At 52.8% G+C, this 14,927-nt stretch overlaps 1 protein-coding gene across 1 annotated transcript; it reads left to right on the top strand.

Moving 5' to 3' along the window:
* Nucleotides 1-5,572: 5,572 nt before the first annotated feature.
* On the top strand, nt 5,573-6,913 carry LOC144098719 (uncharacterized). The gene has a single exon (XM_077631551.1). The coding sequence runs from the start codon at nt 5,573-5,575 to the stop codon at nt 6,911-6,913; it is 1,341 nt and encodes a 446-aa protein (XP_077487677.1).
* The last annotated feature ends 8,014 nt before the right edge of the window (nt 6,914-14,927 follow it).

The following is a 14,927-nucleotide window of genomic DNA, read 5'->3' as shown; positions in this document are numbered from 1 at the left end:
CGCTGTGTTCCACGTTGTCGAAGGCACACTTCAAATCCAAGGCGAGAACCACCTTGTCATTGTGAGGCTGCTCGATAGGCGTGAGTACCTCGTGGCTGATTTGAAGCAAAATGTCTTGTGCCGGCTTGTGAGGCCGGAATCCTAACATCGTGTCTGCGAAAGTGTTACGGGCCTTCAGATATTGAGAGAGGCGATCTCGAACCATGGCCTCCATCAGCTTGCCCACACAAGAGGTTAAAGAGATAGGTCGGATATGATCGGTATTGATGGGCTTGCCTGCCCTTGGGATGAAGGTGACAAGAGCCGTTTTCCATTCTAAGGGGGGTGTATCGTTTTTCTAGATTGCGTTGATGTATTCTAGCAGGGCCTCATACGCCGGCTCAGGAAGGTTGGCCAAAAGCTTGATCGTAACCTTGTCCCTGCCCGGCGCGGTACCCGGTCTGATTTTAGGAAGAGCCGCCCACAGATCGTGGAGCTGGAACGGACGATCCAGATCCGGATTATCTCTGCCTGCATAGAGATATTCCTGTCCACAGGGGTCTTGGACTTGACACAGATACTGATACCGTAAAGTCTGTGCAAGTTGGTCCGTATTACCTTTGAAATTATGAATCGCTCGTTGCAGATGTTTCTGTGTTTCTGTGCCGGTCTGAGTTGGATCTGTGAAGCTGTGGAATAGCTTCCAAGTGTTGTGACTAGACATTTGTCTAGCAACAGAGTTACAGCGATCCACCCAGTTGGAATCGGCGAGCTGGGCAGCATACTCAGCCGCCTTCTGGATGAGGTCGTGAATCCGCAAGCGGAGTTTCCTGTTATGTTTCTGACGGTGCCACCTCTTAGTGAGGCTGCGCCGCGCTTCCCAAAGATGAAGGAGATGGTTGTCCACATCCGTCACCTTATCTGTGAGTTGTATTTGCTTTTCGTGTTTGTGTAGCGTTCGGAGGAGGGTGTGGGCCCAGGAAGAATAGTCGTTTTGGAGCAGACTGTACGGGGGCAGGGATTGCCGGAAAGTCGTCCAGCCTGGCAGGTGGACCTGCGCTATGGAGCGGTGTAAGGGGCGAGTGTAAATCATAGTGTTGATAATGCAGTGGTCACTGCCAAGGGTGTCCTCAGTGTTGAACCAGTCTGCGTGTCTTATGTTGCACGGGAGGGTGAGGTCGGGACAGATGTCTCGAGTTCAGAGTTACCCACACGTGTTGGATAGACATGGTCACCACATGTGTTGTATAGACAGGGTCAGTATGGAGAGTAATGCTCAGCGTGGAGATTAGTTCCGCAGGCTTTCTGCCACGCGACTCTTCCTTGCGATAGCCCCACAGCCGACTGGGGGAGTTGAAATCACCCACAATTAGAAGGGGGTCGCGACCTGCTATCTTTAGTGCTTTACAAAAGATCTCCGAGAACTTAACGTACTTAAGTTTAGGGGGGCAGTATATATTTAAGATGTGGACAGGTGGGTCAATACGATGCAGGGGGAGGACTGTCACCATCACGTACGAATAGGATAGATTTAGTTGGAGATCGACCTCCTGCAAGGTAAAGCCTTTTTGTGGACAAAAACAGGTGGACGGGTCCTGTTGGAAAGTGTTGTAACCTGACAGCTTCACCGCCGCCCAGGTTCCTGGAGTGCGACTAATGCTGACGTATGCTCAAAAGTGTCTAGATATAATCTCAAGTGGGCTCATTTTTTATGGTTTTTGAAACCGCGGCAGTTCTATTGCACGACGGAGAAAGCCTGATGTTTTGGGGGGGCGGGGGGGCCTAGTTCCCACTGCCATGTTGAATTTGGGGTTGAGCTGGGCTAGACTCCGCAGTTACGCCTCCCAGGCCCTGAACTAGGAGGGACTGCACGGAATCTTCGGCAATTTCGCTCAGGTCAATACTCCCGGTAAATTTTGGTGGACGGCTAACGTCCTTGAGTGGGCTAGGCCTGCGGCCAAGGCGCGGGCCAGTCTCATTCTTCCATGTTTTAATGTTACTGGTGACCGCAATGGTCACCTTCTGAGTGATGTCTTCCCCTAGCTTACGAAACTTAGTAAGCTGGCCTACCAACTCGGCTAGGGTGTTTTCTACAGCCGTTAAACGGCTGTTCATCACCTTTTCCTGAGGGCTCTCACATAGGCTCAGATTCCTCAGGTCGCACCGCCGGCGACGACGGCGGGTATGGTAATTCTGCCAGCGCAGAGTGTAAAATTTTGTTTTCTGCAGCTGGCTGAGCTACCTGCACGCGAAGTGCCGCCATTTCGCGGCGCATCTCAACGATTTCAGGGGGAAGGGAAGTTGGAGGATAAGAGGCGGAAGAGGACGCGACCCCAGCCCAGCTGCCTACCTTGTTCGATGACTTCTTTGAAGCCGCAGCCGTTGACGGGCCGCTGCCTCCGAGATCTGGGAAATCCCCGGCCTGGAAAGCCGTAGCACCTTGGTCATGTGACGTTTTTGGTGTTGTCCTCGTTGATGGCTTCTTGGGGGATAAATGTGGCGTCTTCGGGTTGGCCGGCGCGCGTTTGGTGCGTGGCGGCGCGTCGTTGGTCGCCGTGCTGCCAGCCTTGCTGCCGGAAGCACCTCCTTGCACGATGCCCGGTGATTCGGAATGCTGTGTAGCTGGAGGCCCCTTGAGGCTCCGCGCGGCGGGGGTTCCCGGAGCTTGCTGGAGGCGGCGAAATTTTCCTTTGCAGGCCTGGGAGCCCGTGAGGTGGGCTTGCCCGCAGACCATGCAAGCCGGCTTGCACTCGTGAGGCACCATGCCGTCGGCAGCCGTCCCCACGTTTTGGCCGCAATGGCCGCAGCGTTCTTCTACCGGGTGAGGGCAGATGTCCACTTGGTGTTCGATCGTTCCACACCGGTAACAAGCAGGGATGGTGCGCTTGTACTCTCACACTGGCGTGACCGTTGAGTTATAGAGGACAAAGTGTGGCACCTTTCGGCCATCAAAAGTGACCAGCGCAAGAGATGACTTTCCGAGCTTGCGGGCGAAGGCGATATCACTGTCACGCCAGATGATTTTGTCGTGGAGAGTAGCCGAGGTCTCCCGCTCGTGAACGGTGATGACTCCTCGGCACACCTCCCCGTTAAGTTTCATGTGGCCAATGAGAGGAAGTTGACCCTCACTTGAGTTAAGGGTGAATTCCTGGGCCAGCTTGTTGGCCGTGGCGACGTCTTGGGTGGTGCAGAGAAATATGTTCTGATCCCAGAGGGGCCAGATAGTGAGGGCCTTCACTGCCTCAGCGCCAACATAGGAGGCAAGGGCTAGGCCTAGTTCACCGGTCTTGAAAGCTTGGCGGAAGTCGATGGTGGCTCGTGGGTTCACCACCACAATGATGTCTTCCTGCTCGAAGCGAGGCATCCTGTGCAGCCGCCACAATGGCTTCTGTGCCGGCGGATCCTGCGTGCTGACTTTTGTAGCAGGAGAAATTCGGCGGCGGCCGTCTTGGCGCGTTGGCCACGCTTGCGCAGCGCGATTAACGTAAAGAGGCTCTTGTCAGAAATAACGTCCGACAATTCTGCAGTGTCTTGAGTGGCAGCAGGCACGGTTTCGGTCCACGACAGTGTAGATGGATCGTAGCCCCTAAGAGCGGAGGCCGCCATGTTGGCCGATGGCCTGCTCAGGGGCGAGCCTCAATGTGTTTAGCCAACGCTTTGACAACAGGACTAGTTGTCACGGGCATAGCGTTCATCATTGGCGGGGGTTAAATAGAGCTTTCACTCCGAGAAGGAAGCCCCGCTGTGGGGAAGGAGTGATGGGGAATTATGTGTGACTACTGCAGCTGTTCTTTGGGCTGCAAAACAAACCAAAAAAACTTGGCACAGACACTTAAAACTGCTTACATGTGGGAATGTGGTAATGCGAAAGCATTACTGTCCATGGGTGCATGGACACACACACACGTGCCTATAACACCACCTGGAACACGAAGAACAACATTGCTTCACAATTTTGATACAGAAATTGGTTTTGAGGAAAGGTAGGAAATGGTGCAATAACTGTCTCACATCTTCGTGGAGACCTCAGCCATGCCTTAAGGGAAAAGATAAAAATTCTGGGAAGGCATACAATTAAAGGTGCGTATGTCGTGGGTTCAAGTCCCTGTCTCAAGCTAGCCTCCAACTTGAATATCACATGTAAGCTATATGCAACGAGAAATCGTATGACATAGCACGGAGTGCTGTATAGCAAACAGTTGCGTCAAAATTTTGGTACGAATCTTGTCGGAAAGACTGGCACCCATAGAGGTCAACCAGTGGCGAGTATATGTAGCCGAACAACATGTATAGGATTGTCTGAAGTGGCGGTGCTCAGCTTGCCGTGTGTGTCATACTACCGTTTGATGTCGCTCTATTTTTCTTGCCTCTTCTGGGATTTTCTGTGCAATCTGTGAGTGCACACATTAATACACTAACACATGTTGCCGACTTTCTTGTAATGGGACTAGTTATGCTTTTGCATTAAAATTAATACTTAATCAAATGAAAATGATGATAGATGAGTGTGGGGGTGCCATCTAGCACTTTGCTTCAAACTCTCAGTGGTGAGCACTTGTTTATATGGAGATAGTTCGAGTAGAACAAAGAAAACCTGTCGGTGAGTACACAATGGAGGTAATGAAGTATGGAAGAAAAGGTGGAGCAAACGTAAAAATTTTCCAACCCTACTTCTGCCCCATTTGAGCAGCAGTTGGGGAGACACTACACCTGCCCATAAAAAATGAAGAGGATGCATTTCTATTGTCTTTCTGGAACTTTAAACTCCATCTTCAGGTAATTTGCTCAGATATTGTGGTTTCACCACAGTCATTTTTGTAAAAGTCTGCACGGTAATTGATCGCTGGTGAATGTTCGGGAATTTTCGAGTAATTCGAATATCTTGAATATCAATTCCTCAAATTAAATGTGACCTGAATATCAGATTTGTATTCGTCCTTGCAATTTCGAATATTCGCAGACCCCTAGTAATTACAGCTCTGTATGCCAGCACTTGATGCTTGTGAAATATGTAAACATTTCTCATGCATAAAGTTATTTTACATTGATTTAAAGTAGTCGCAGTAAACCCTTTCATGGCTTAGAGCAGTAAAATGGTGGATTACAACACCTTTCTGAATCTAGCCATGAGAGCCCTGAAATATTGACACGTGTACTTATCTTTATCGGGCGACCACGTTTCGCCGCCTAACAAGTGTTATCGCACTGCGTGGGACGCGCCTGCATCTATCCGAAGTTTCTGGCAAGTCATCGATGCTTCTATTCGCTGTCTGTTGTAGCCGAACTTTATGTTATCTTATTTCATCGCCTGACGCGAATGGTGTAGAACTTTATGGAAGGCACACGGGTCCCAACGATTAGTCTGGAACATTCGACGACTGCTATATAACAGCCGACGCGCTTGACCCGCGGATCAGATTTTCGACGACCGCCAACCGTGTTCACCGCAGCCGTTGTGCTGTAAGTGTAGCCTCTTTTTGTGGGCACAGGTTCGCCCAATAAAAGTTAGTTTTGTCTTTCACAGTAATGCTACTGTGTTCTTCAATGTCACCGCCACGTGACATCTGGCGGAGGTGCTTCTTTTTTTTTGTTCATGTACCGGACGCCCCCGACAAGCCGTGATCCAAGCCCGGACCGCAAAGAGAACACCAACGTAGTCCCGGACAATCGAGCAAGCCACCGTCTTCAACAGCTGCCCCCGGAGCACGGACTTCTACCTGCGAAGACCAAGAAGATTGTGGCCGAGGCAACCCCAATGGCAGCCCCAGCGTCCCCCATCGTGCTGCAGCAGCCCAGGGAACCACCGATGTTCCGCTGTTTCACATTTGAGCACCCGGAAAGCTGGCTCGAAACGTATGAGAGGGTCGCTACGTTTAACAGCTGGGCAAGCGACGACAAGCTGCGACATGTCTATTTCGCATTGGAGGACGCCGCCAGGACGTGGTTCGAGAATCGAGAAGCCACCTTGACGACGTGGGACCTGTTCCGAAGCAGCTTCCTGCAAACATTTACAAGCGTCCTGCGAAAAGAGCGAGCCCAAGCTCTACTGGAGACCAGAGCGCAGCTGCCGAATGAGATGATCGCAATCTTCACTGAGGAAATGAGCCGTCTGTTCCGCCACGCCGACCCGGAAATGTCCGAAGAGAAGAAACTCCGCCTTCTGATGCGTGGTATAAAGGAGGAACTTTTCGGCGCAATGATACGAAGCCCACCGACGACCGTAGAAGAGTTCCTTCGTGAGGCCACCAGCATTGAGAAGACACTCGAAATGCGGAACCAACAATTCAACCGCCGCACGAACTCACCAAACTACGCCGGAGTTCAGTCACTGGCCACCGACGACCTGCGCGAGACCATCAGGGCAGTCGTTCGAGAGGAGCTTCTAAGGATCTTCCCTTCATCGCAACCTCAAGTGGCCTCAGTTGCCAAAATTGTCAAAGAACTCCAGCGATCGCTGGGAGTTCCCGAGGTACAACCACAATCATCGCAGCCCCAGCCAGAAGCGATGACCTACGCCGCCATCGCCCGCCGTCAAGGTCCCCCTCCCGGACCGCGCCAGGACCCTGTAATGCCGCAATTCCGTCGACCGCCGCCGCCAACACGCCCACCCGTCACCCAGCGCAGCTACCCGAGAAAGACCGACGTTTGGCGCTCTCCTGACCACCGCCCGCTCTGCTACCACTGCGGGGAAGCCGGCCAGGTGTACCGCCAATGCCCATACCGCGACCTGGGATTGCGAGGGTTCGCCGTGGGCGCACCACGCCCTCGGGGAGGCGAACGCCCTCGTGACATCGCCGACTACCTCGCCGCTACTCAGTGGAGCCCTCGACGGCCGTCCCGGTCGCCGTCACCAGGCCGCTACCTGTCGCCGCAGCGCCGTCCATACACTGGCCCAGTACGGGGCCGCGCTGCGAGCCCATATCCGGAAAACTAAAAGCAGCAACTGATGGGGGTGCGGTTGCTGTTTGTCGAACTGACGAAGATCCTCCGCCGCCGACGAAGACGACGCAGAGACCATCTCGACGACATAATAACGACACACCGCCATCCTGACGAAGTCAGGAAGCCAAGACTACACCGACGAAAGACAACTTGACGACGCGACGTTCCAACTTCAGTTCAAAACGACGCAGCCGTGATCCGGCGCCAAGACCTAACTGCAACGCCACACAAAGAACCACCGAACTCGACGTGCTTCTCGACAGCCACGCAGTTACCGCCTTAGTGGACACAGGAGCTGATTACTCCATAATCAGTGGACACATCGCCGCCCAGTTGAAGAAAGTTATGACCGCATGGGAAGGCCCTGAAATTCGGACTGCTGGAGGACACCTCATCGCGCCGACTGGAATCTGCACGGCAAGAATAATCATTCATGACCGCACTTACCCTGCCACGTTCGTTATCCTCCAACAGTGTTCATGAGACGTCATGCTCGGTATGGACTTCCTGAACCAACACGGCGCAATCATCGACCTGAAGTCGAAGTCAATAACGCTGTCGGAAGATAAAGCGATACCGCCGGAGAGCCCTCGTAGTCACCACGCCTTGAGTGTGCTCGAAGATCAAGTGAGCATCCTGGCTCGCTCCAGCATTGTTATTTCGGTCGGCACCGAAATACCCGCTGACGTAGAAGGTGTCATCGAAGGCGACCAACGTCTACTGCTAGACCGTGAAATTTGTGTCGCAAGAGGGATCACTCGACTGCATGGAGGGAAAACAGAAGTGTTGCTGACAAACTTCAGCCAGGAGTTCAAGCACATCAACAAGGCCACGACAATCGCGAAATTGAGGATATTCTGGAAACCAATAATGCGTTTGTCCTCTCGGATTCCGCCGCATCTACCCCGACGACCATGGTTTCCGAACCAGACTACGACATTAATCCAAGTCTCCCCGCGATTAACCAACAGCAGCTCAGAAGTCTGCTCCGACGATACAAAGGCTGCTTTTTGACGTCATCGAGGATTCGACAAACACCAGTCGCCAAGCATCGCATAATCACTGAGGAGTGCGCTCGACCACTCCCCCAGAGCCCTTACCAAATTTCGTCGCGAGAACGTGAAGCTATAAGAGAACAAGTCGACGAAATGCTGCGCGACAACATCATCCAGCCGTCGAATAGCCCGTGGGCATCCCCTGTTGTCCTGGTGAAGAAAAAGGATGGAACCCTACGTTTCTGCGTCCATTATCGTCGTCTGAACAAGATCACGAAGAAGGACGTATACCCCCTCCCACGGATAGACGACGCATTGGATCGGCTCTGCAACGCAAAATACTTCTCGTCGATGGACCTCAAGTCTGGCTATTGGCAAATAGAAGTCGACGAAGAAGGTCGCGAAAAGACCGCCTTCATCACCCAAGACGGCCTCTATGAGTTCAAGGTTATGCCATTTGGACTGTGCTCGGCGCCTGCAACGTTCCAGTGCGTGATGGACACGGTTTTAGCAGGATTGAAGTGGCAGACCTGTCTCGTTTACTTGGATGACGTCGTTGTCTTCGCCGCAAATTTCGACGATCACCTTAGGCGACTTGCCACAGTACTAGAGGCCATCAAGTCATCAGGGCTCACTCTGAAGCCAGAAAAGTGCCGCTTCGCTTACGATGAGCTTCTGTTCCTAGGCCACATCATCAGCAAGTCTGGAGTCCGCCCTGACCCGCAGAAGACAGCTGCTATCGCACAGTTCCCGCAGCCCATCAACAAGAAGGCAGTGCGTAGATTTCTTAGCATGTGTGCCTACTTCAGGCGATTTGTCAAGGACTTTTCACGCATCGCTGAGCCGCTGACACAGCTAACTAAATGTGACGCCGAGTTCAAGTGGGAAACGCCGCAGGCCGACGCATTTCGAGAACTCAAACGATGCATGCAGTCGCCGCCCGTATTTGCGCACTTCGACGAGCACGCCGATACCGAAATCCACACTGACGCCAGTAGCCTAGGCCTCGGTGCCGTCTTAGTCCAGAGAAAAGATGGGAATGAACACGTGATAGCTTACACTAGCCGGTCGTTATCAAAAGCGGAAGGCAATTATTCTACAACCGAAAAGGAATGCCTCGCCATCGTTTGGGCCACAGCGAAATTTCGCCCTTACCTATGTGGCAGGCCATTCAAAGTGGTCTGTGACCATCACGCATTGTGTTGGCAAGCTAACTTAAAGGACCCTTCAGATGGCTGGCACGGTGGGGCCTCAGACTACAATACGACATCACTGTAGCCTACAAGTCCGAACGAAAACACTCAGATGCCGATTGCCCTTACCGCGCCCCCATTGACCCGCCGCCGCAAGGTGACGAGGAGGACGACGCCTACCTTGGAATAATAAGTGCAGAAGACTTTGCCGAACAGCAACGAGGAGACCCGGAGCTAAAAAAGCCCTAGTCGATTATTTGGAAGGGCACACCGACGTTGTCCCTAGGGCATTTAAGCGTGGGTTGTCTTCGTTCACGCTTCAAAACAACCTACTCGTGAAGAAAAACTTCTCACCAGTCCGCGCCAACTATCTTCTTGTTCCGTCAGTGCTGCGTCCAGAAGTACTGCACGCCCTACATGACGATCCGACCTCTGGGCACCTTGGCTTCTCCCGGACGCTATCAAGGATACAAGGAAGATAATACTGGCCGCACCTAACCGCCGATGTCGCCCGTTACGTCAAGACATGCCGAGACTGTCAGCAACGCAAGACACTACCGACAAGGCCAGCGGGATTACTACAGCCGATCAAGCCTCCTTACCGACCTTTTCAGCAGATCGGGATGGACTTGTTGGGACCGTTTCCGACATCAACTTCCGGAAATAAGTGGATCGTCGTGGCGACGGACTATCTCACCCGCTTCGCTGAAACTAAACCTCTGCCGAAAGGCAGCGCAGCCGAAGTGGCGAAATTTTTCGTCGAGAACATTCTGCTGCAACCTGGTGCTCCAGAAGTCCTCATCACCGACAGAGGAGCGGCTTTTACAGCAGAGCTCACGCAAGCCATTCTGCAATACAGCCAGACATGTCACAGGAGGACAACTGCCTACCATCCGCAGACAAATGGTCTCATGGAGCGCCTGAACAAGACCCTCGCCGACATGCTAGCAATGTACGTCGACGTCGAGCACAAGACATGGGATGCGGTCCTGCCGTACGTAACATTCGCTTACAACACGGCGGTGCAAGAAACAACACAGATCACGCCATTTAAGCTGGTTTACGGCAGGAACCTGACGACGACGCTCGACGCCATGCTGCCGCACGTCACTGGCGAGGAAAATCTTGACATCGCTACCTATCTCCAGCGCGCCGAAGAAGCTCGACAGCTCGCCCGCCTACGGATCAAGAACCAGCAGCGTACCGACAGCCGACACTACAACCTGCGACGACGCTTCGTCGAGTACCAGCCCGGCGACCGTGTTTGGGTATGGACCCCGATACGCCGACGAGGACTGAGTGAGAAACTATTGCGACGCTATTTCAGACCTTACAAGGACATTCGACGCATTGGCTCACTGGACTGGAATGCCAGACGGCATTTCGCATTCACAGCGGCGCCGCGCTCGATCTGAAGTGGTCCACGTGGTGCACCTTAAACCCTTTTACGGACGCTGACGAACTTCCTTATTTTTGTTGTTTTCTTTGCTATGAGTGCTTTTCTTTATTTCGTTTGTTTGCAGCATCGGGTCGATGCTTTTCAAGAGGGGGGTAATGACACGGGTACTTATCTTTATCGGGTGACCACGTTTCGCCACCTAACAAGTGTTATCGCACAGCGCAGGACGCGCCTGCATCTATCCGAAGTTTCTGGCAAGTCATCGATGCTTCTATTCGCTCTCTGTTGTAGCTGAACCTTATGTTGTGACATTCCGTGTATGCTACGAGGATCCACGTTCGACGGCGCGGCGTAGACGGAGACCCGTGACAGCGGCATCATCAATTATCCAATTTCCGGGCACATTATGCCATGCTCTTTGAGTGACGACCAGAACAACCGGACCCGCCGCCGCCCCGGGGAAACAGGCTTTATCCTCCCCAATTTCCGGGCCACTGGGACAACATTCTTTCCCTCCCCCCCCTTTGTCGTGGGCTATCGCCGGGAAGGCACCCACAGCTTCCCAGAAGGGCCGTGACGGACACCTGTCATGGCGGACAGGCAAGACTCGCCAAGAATGTGGAAAGACAGGCGCTAGTGAATTAGCTCCGAAGAGAGAGCCTGTGTATACTCTCACTTGAGAGAGAGTGGTGGCGTTTTTGTTGTTTATTTAGTTTGTATTGTTAACAGACTCTGGGTTCGAGGCTAAGCCCCACCCAAGGGGTGGTCCCCATCTCGCATGTTATTTTGGATTGGAGAATTGATGCTTTGGGCGGGCCACTGAAAATGACCGCCCTTAGTCCTTTGTTAATCAAGTGCTTAAAAGCGCATGTAAACGGATGCAGTCCAGTCTGAGCTGGGGCTCCATGCTTAGCATGTAATGTGATGCTACTTAGGCACTAACCTGCCCGGTCGATGAGTAAAGTAGTGCAAAGTTTGTTCTGTTGTAAAATTATGCTCTGCTGTCATCATCTACAAGCTCGCCTCCTGTTCATCTTCCAAGCCGAACGACACTAGAGGAAGGGTTTGTGATCCATCCTCGAAGAAACGGACGACTATTGAAATTCTACTGCATCCACGCTCAGGACGACATCGCTACGAAGAGGGCCTTCAGCGCCGAAGCCCGACGGCGTGCAGCTTCTGCCAGCAACCGCTCGAGCCCAACTCCGGAGCCACTCTATCGCCCCCATGAAGTCGTCGGCACGTAAGCTCGGACGCCCCAGCCTCTGATGTATAACCTTAATCATGTGTAATTATTGAATATACCTGTTTGTTTAAACTGAGCCATACGGTGTCTCTTTGCCTCTCCGTCCCGTGTGGACCTGCGCATTATGGGGGTCATCACACTGGTGTCAGGAGTGGGGTCTCAAAAGCAAATGTCCTCTGAATGCTGTGACATTCATGACTTCAAAATTGTAATCAAAAGGGAATCACGGGACTGATTGTGGGACTTTTACCCCCATTTGAGAGGCTTGAGGCACTGGAGGGCTTGAAAAAAAAAATGACTGTATCTGAGGGAGCTCCCACTCCACAGCCGTCGCTCGGAGCAAGCATGCTGGCATTAGGAAGCGTCATTCCGACGTTTACGGGAGATAAGACAGGGGTTCCAATCTGCGATTTCTTTTCCATGCTAGAAGAGATTGGGAAAATGGGAGGATGGTCCAATGCTCAAATGCTGGGAATGGCGAGGTGTAAGATGGCAGGAGCTGCTCATGATTTTGCATGGCGAGACGAAAAAGTAAAATCCACAAAATCATTTGCGGAATTTAAGAAGCTCGCGTTTGAGCATTTTGACACTGAACCACGTCACGTGCGGGTACAGAGGTTCCGTGACGCCGTACAGATGGTAGGGGAGGACGTGCGAACGTTTGCGTCGCGGCTTCAGCGCTTAGCGCGCGATACGTTAAGCAGGGAGGAGGAAGGAGACCAGCTAAAGAAGAAATACGCGGAGGATATACTTAAAGAGGAAATGACCGCTTTGTTCGTGGCTGGTCTGCAAGACCCCGTGCGCCGGTTCGTGCTCTCGCGCAAGCCGAGCAATTTCGACCAAGCCGTGGAGGCCGCATTGGATGAGGAACAAAATGAGGCGTTAACGACAGCCGCAGCGAGAGTACGCGTCATAGAGAGAGCGGTGCTCAACCCTGAGGTTGCTCTCTTGACAGAGCGGTTAGATCGCTTAGAACAGCTGCTATCTCAGCAGGTAGAATGCCAGGTTGAAGCGCGCGCTCAACAGCGCCCATTCGCTGGAAACCGGAGACCGCCACAAAGCTACAGGCGCGGTATGCGAGATTTTGAAGAAATCGTATGCTTCGCTTGCCAGGGTCGCGGACACATCGCCAGGTTCTGCCAAAACGTGCGCCGTGGGGAGCCACAAAGAGAAGCAGGCGAGACACGCCCTAAGCAAGCCTACAGCGGGGCTCCAGATACCGAGTCAAAAAACTAGTTAGTCCTCCCCAGCCTGAGGAGCGTGGGGAGGGAGCAGTAGATGATGAGGTGGTGGTAGTTTGTGTGGCCGACGAGGCATGCCCTGTTGTGCGTTGCAAGTTAAATGGTTGTTGTTTGGAATTGTTGATAGATACGGGGTCAAAGGTGACATTGATTAAGGAGAGCAGTTTTAACACGCTTCGAAGGAAGGGGGACCGCGAGGTGTTGGAAGCGTCTGGTGGTATGGCAACCAAATTTGTAGGCATAACGGGGGATCCTCTTGGCATAAGTGGACTCTACCGGTTACACTTCTCTCTCGGCGGAATTGCATTGGAGCACCCCTGCTACGTATGCCCGCACACGGTGTCTCTGCCAAACGGAGTGTCAGGTATATTAGGGCAGGATTTTTTGAGAAAAGGGAAGGTAGTAGTCTCATTCTCTGAGGAAGAGGTTAATGCGGGCGGCTCAAAAGTTCCGTTTTTGAACAGGAGAGGGGCTGAGATTCGCATTACCGATATTGACACCCGTCAAACAGTGGGATCATTGGAGAAGGTATATTCGCGGGTTGCCGTCCGGCTGGTCGAGGAGGCGGTCGTCCTTCCTTGGTCGGAGCACATTTTGTACGCGTTTGTGCCTTCAGATGTAGAGAGCGGCGCCGTGGGAGTGCTTGAGCCGGTCGACTCTCTCAGCAATGGCCTGAAGGCAGCCGCGTGCCTCGTGACAGTTAATGACGCCCACAGAGTGCCCCTACGGGTGGTTAACTGTAGCCAGCAGCCACTGAGCCTTCCCAAGAACAAAACATTGGCTTTCTTCACCTCTGCGATAGAGCAACGGGAGCCCACCGATACGCTACTCGCAACTGTAGAGCATGCTAGTCCTTCGGCTGCTCCAAAGGTGTCGTTCGATCTTTCTCACGTAAAATCCAGGGAGAGGGAGGCTCTGGCTGGTTTGCTGAACGACTACTCGGAGGTATTCGCCGCGTCCAACCTGGATTTGGGCTGCTGTGGCGTTATAAAGCACAGGATAGAAACCGGCACTTCATCGCCCGTTTACCAGCGTGCGTACAGGATTCCTTACTCCCAACGTGAGGAGATGGAGCGGCAGGTGCAGGACCTGATTGATCGCGGCATTGTCGAACACTCAAAGTCACCCTGGGGAGCACCAGCACTATTGGTGGAAAAGCCAGATGGCTCGTATCGATTGGTAGTGGACTACCGCAAACTAAATGCCGTAACTCGCATCGATCCATACCCCATCCCCAATATACAGGAGACGCTTTCTCAGCTGGGCTCTGCCAGGTACTTCACGGTAGTGGACATGGCGGCGGGATTCTGGCAGATAGCAATGGATCCGGCAGATGCCGAGAAAACGGCATTCAACACGCCCTCAGGGCACTATGAATGGAAAAGAATGCCGATGGGCCTGGCCAACAGCCCTGCTGTCTGGCAGAGAACCGCTGATGTTATCCTGGCGGGTCTTCTGGGGAGGCTGTGCTTCGTGTATATGGATGACATTATCATATACAGTGGCAGTTTTGATAACCATTTGCGCGATATTGAGCAGGTTTTGGTGCGACTAAGAGCAGCGGGTCTCAAACTGAAGCCCTCTAAGTGCCAATTCCTCAAAAACGAGGTGAAATACCTCGGGCACGTTGTTTCAGCTGACGGCGTGCGACCGGACCCTGAGAAACTAAGGTGTGTCTCGGATTTTCCATCCCCAACTAGCGTCCGCCAGGTCCGGCAGTTTCTCGGCCTGATCGGTTACTACCGAAGGCACATAGAGGAGTTCGCCAAGCTCGCTAAGCCGCTCACCGCCTTAACAGCCAAAAATGTCGCCTTTCGTTGGGACGAAAACGCGGAGAATGCTTTTGGGGCCCTGAAAAGGAAGCTAATGAGTGCACCGCTGTTACGCCACCCGGATTTTAGTTTGCCCTTCGTTATGGCCACAGATGCGTCA

The sequence above is a fragment of the Amblyomma americanum genome, chromosome 1 (genome assembly GCF_052857255.1).
Source record: "Amblyomma americanum isolate KBUSLIRL-KWMA chromosome 1, ASM5285725v1, whole genome shotgun sequence".
Lineage (NCBI taxonomy): Eukaryota > Metazoa > Arthropoda > Arachnida > Ixodida > Ixodidae > Amblyomma > Amblyomma americanum.
This window is presented reverse-complemented; position numbering and strand designations above follow the sequence as displayed.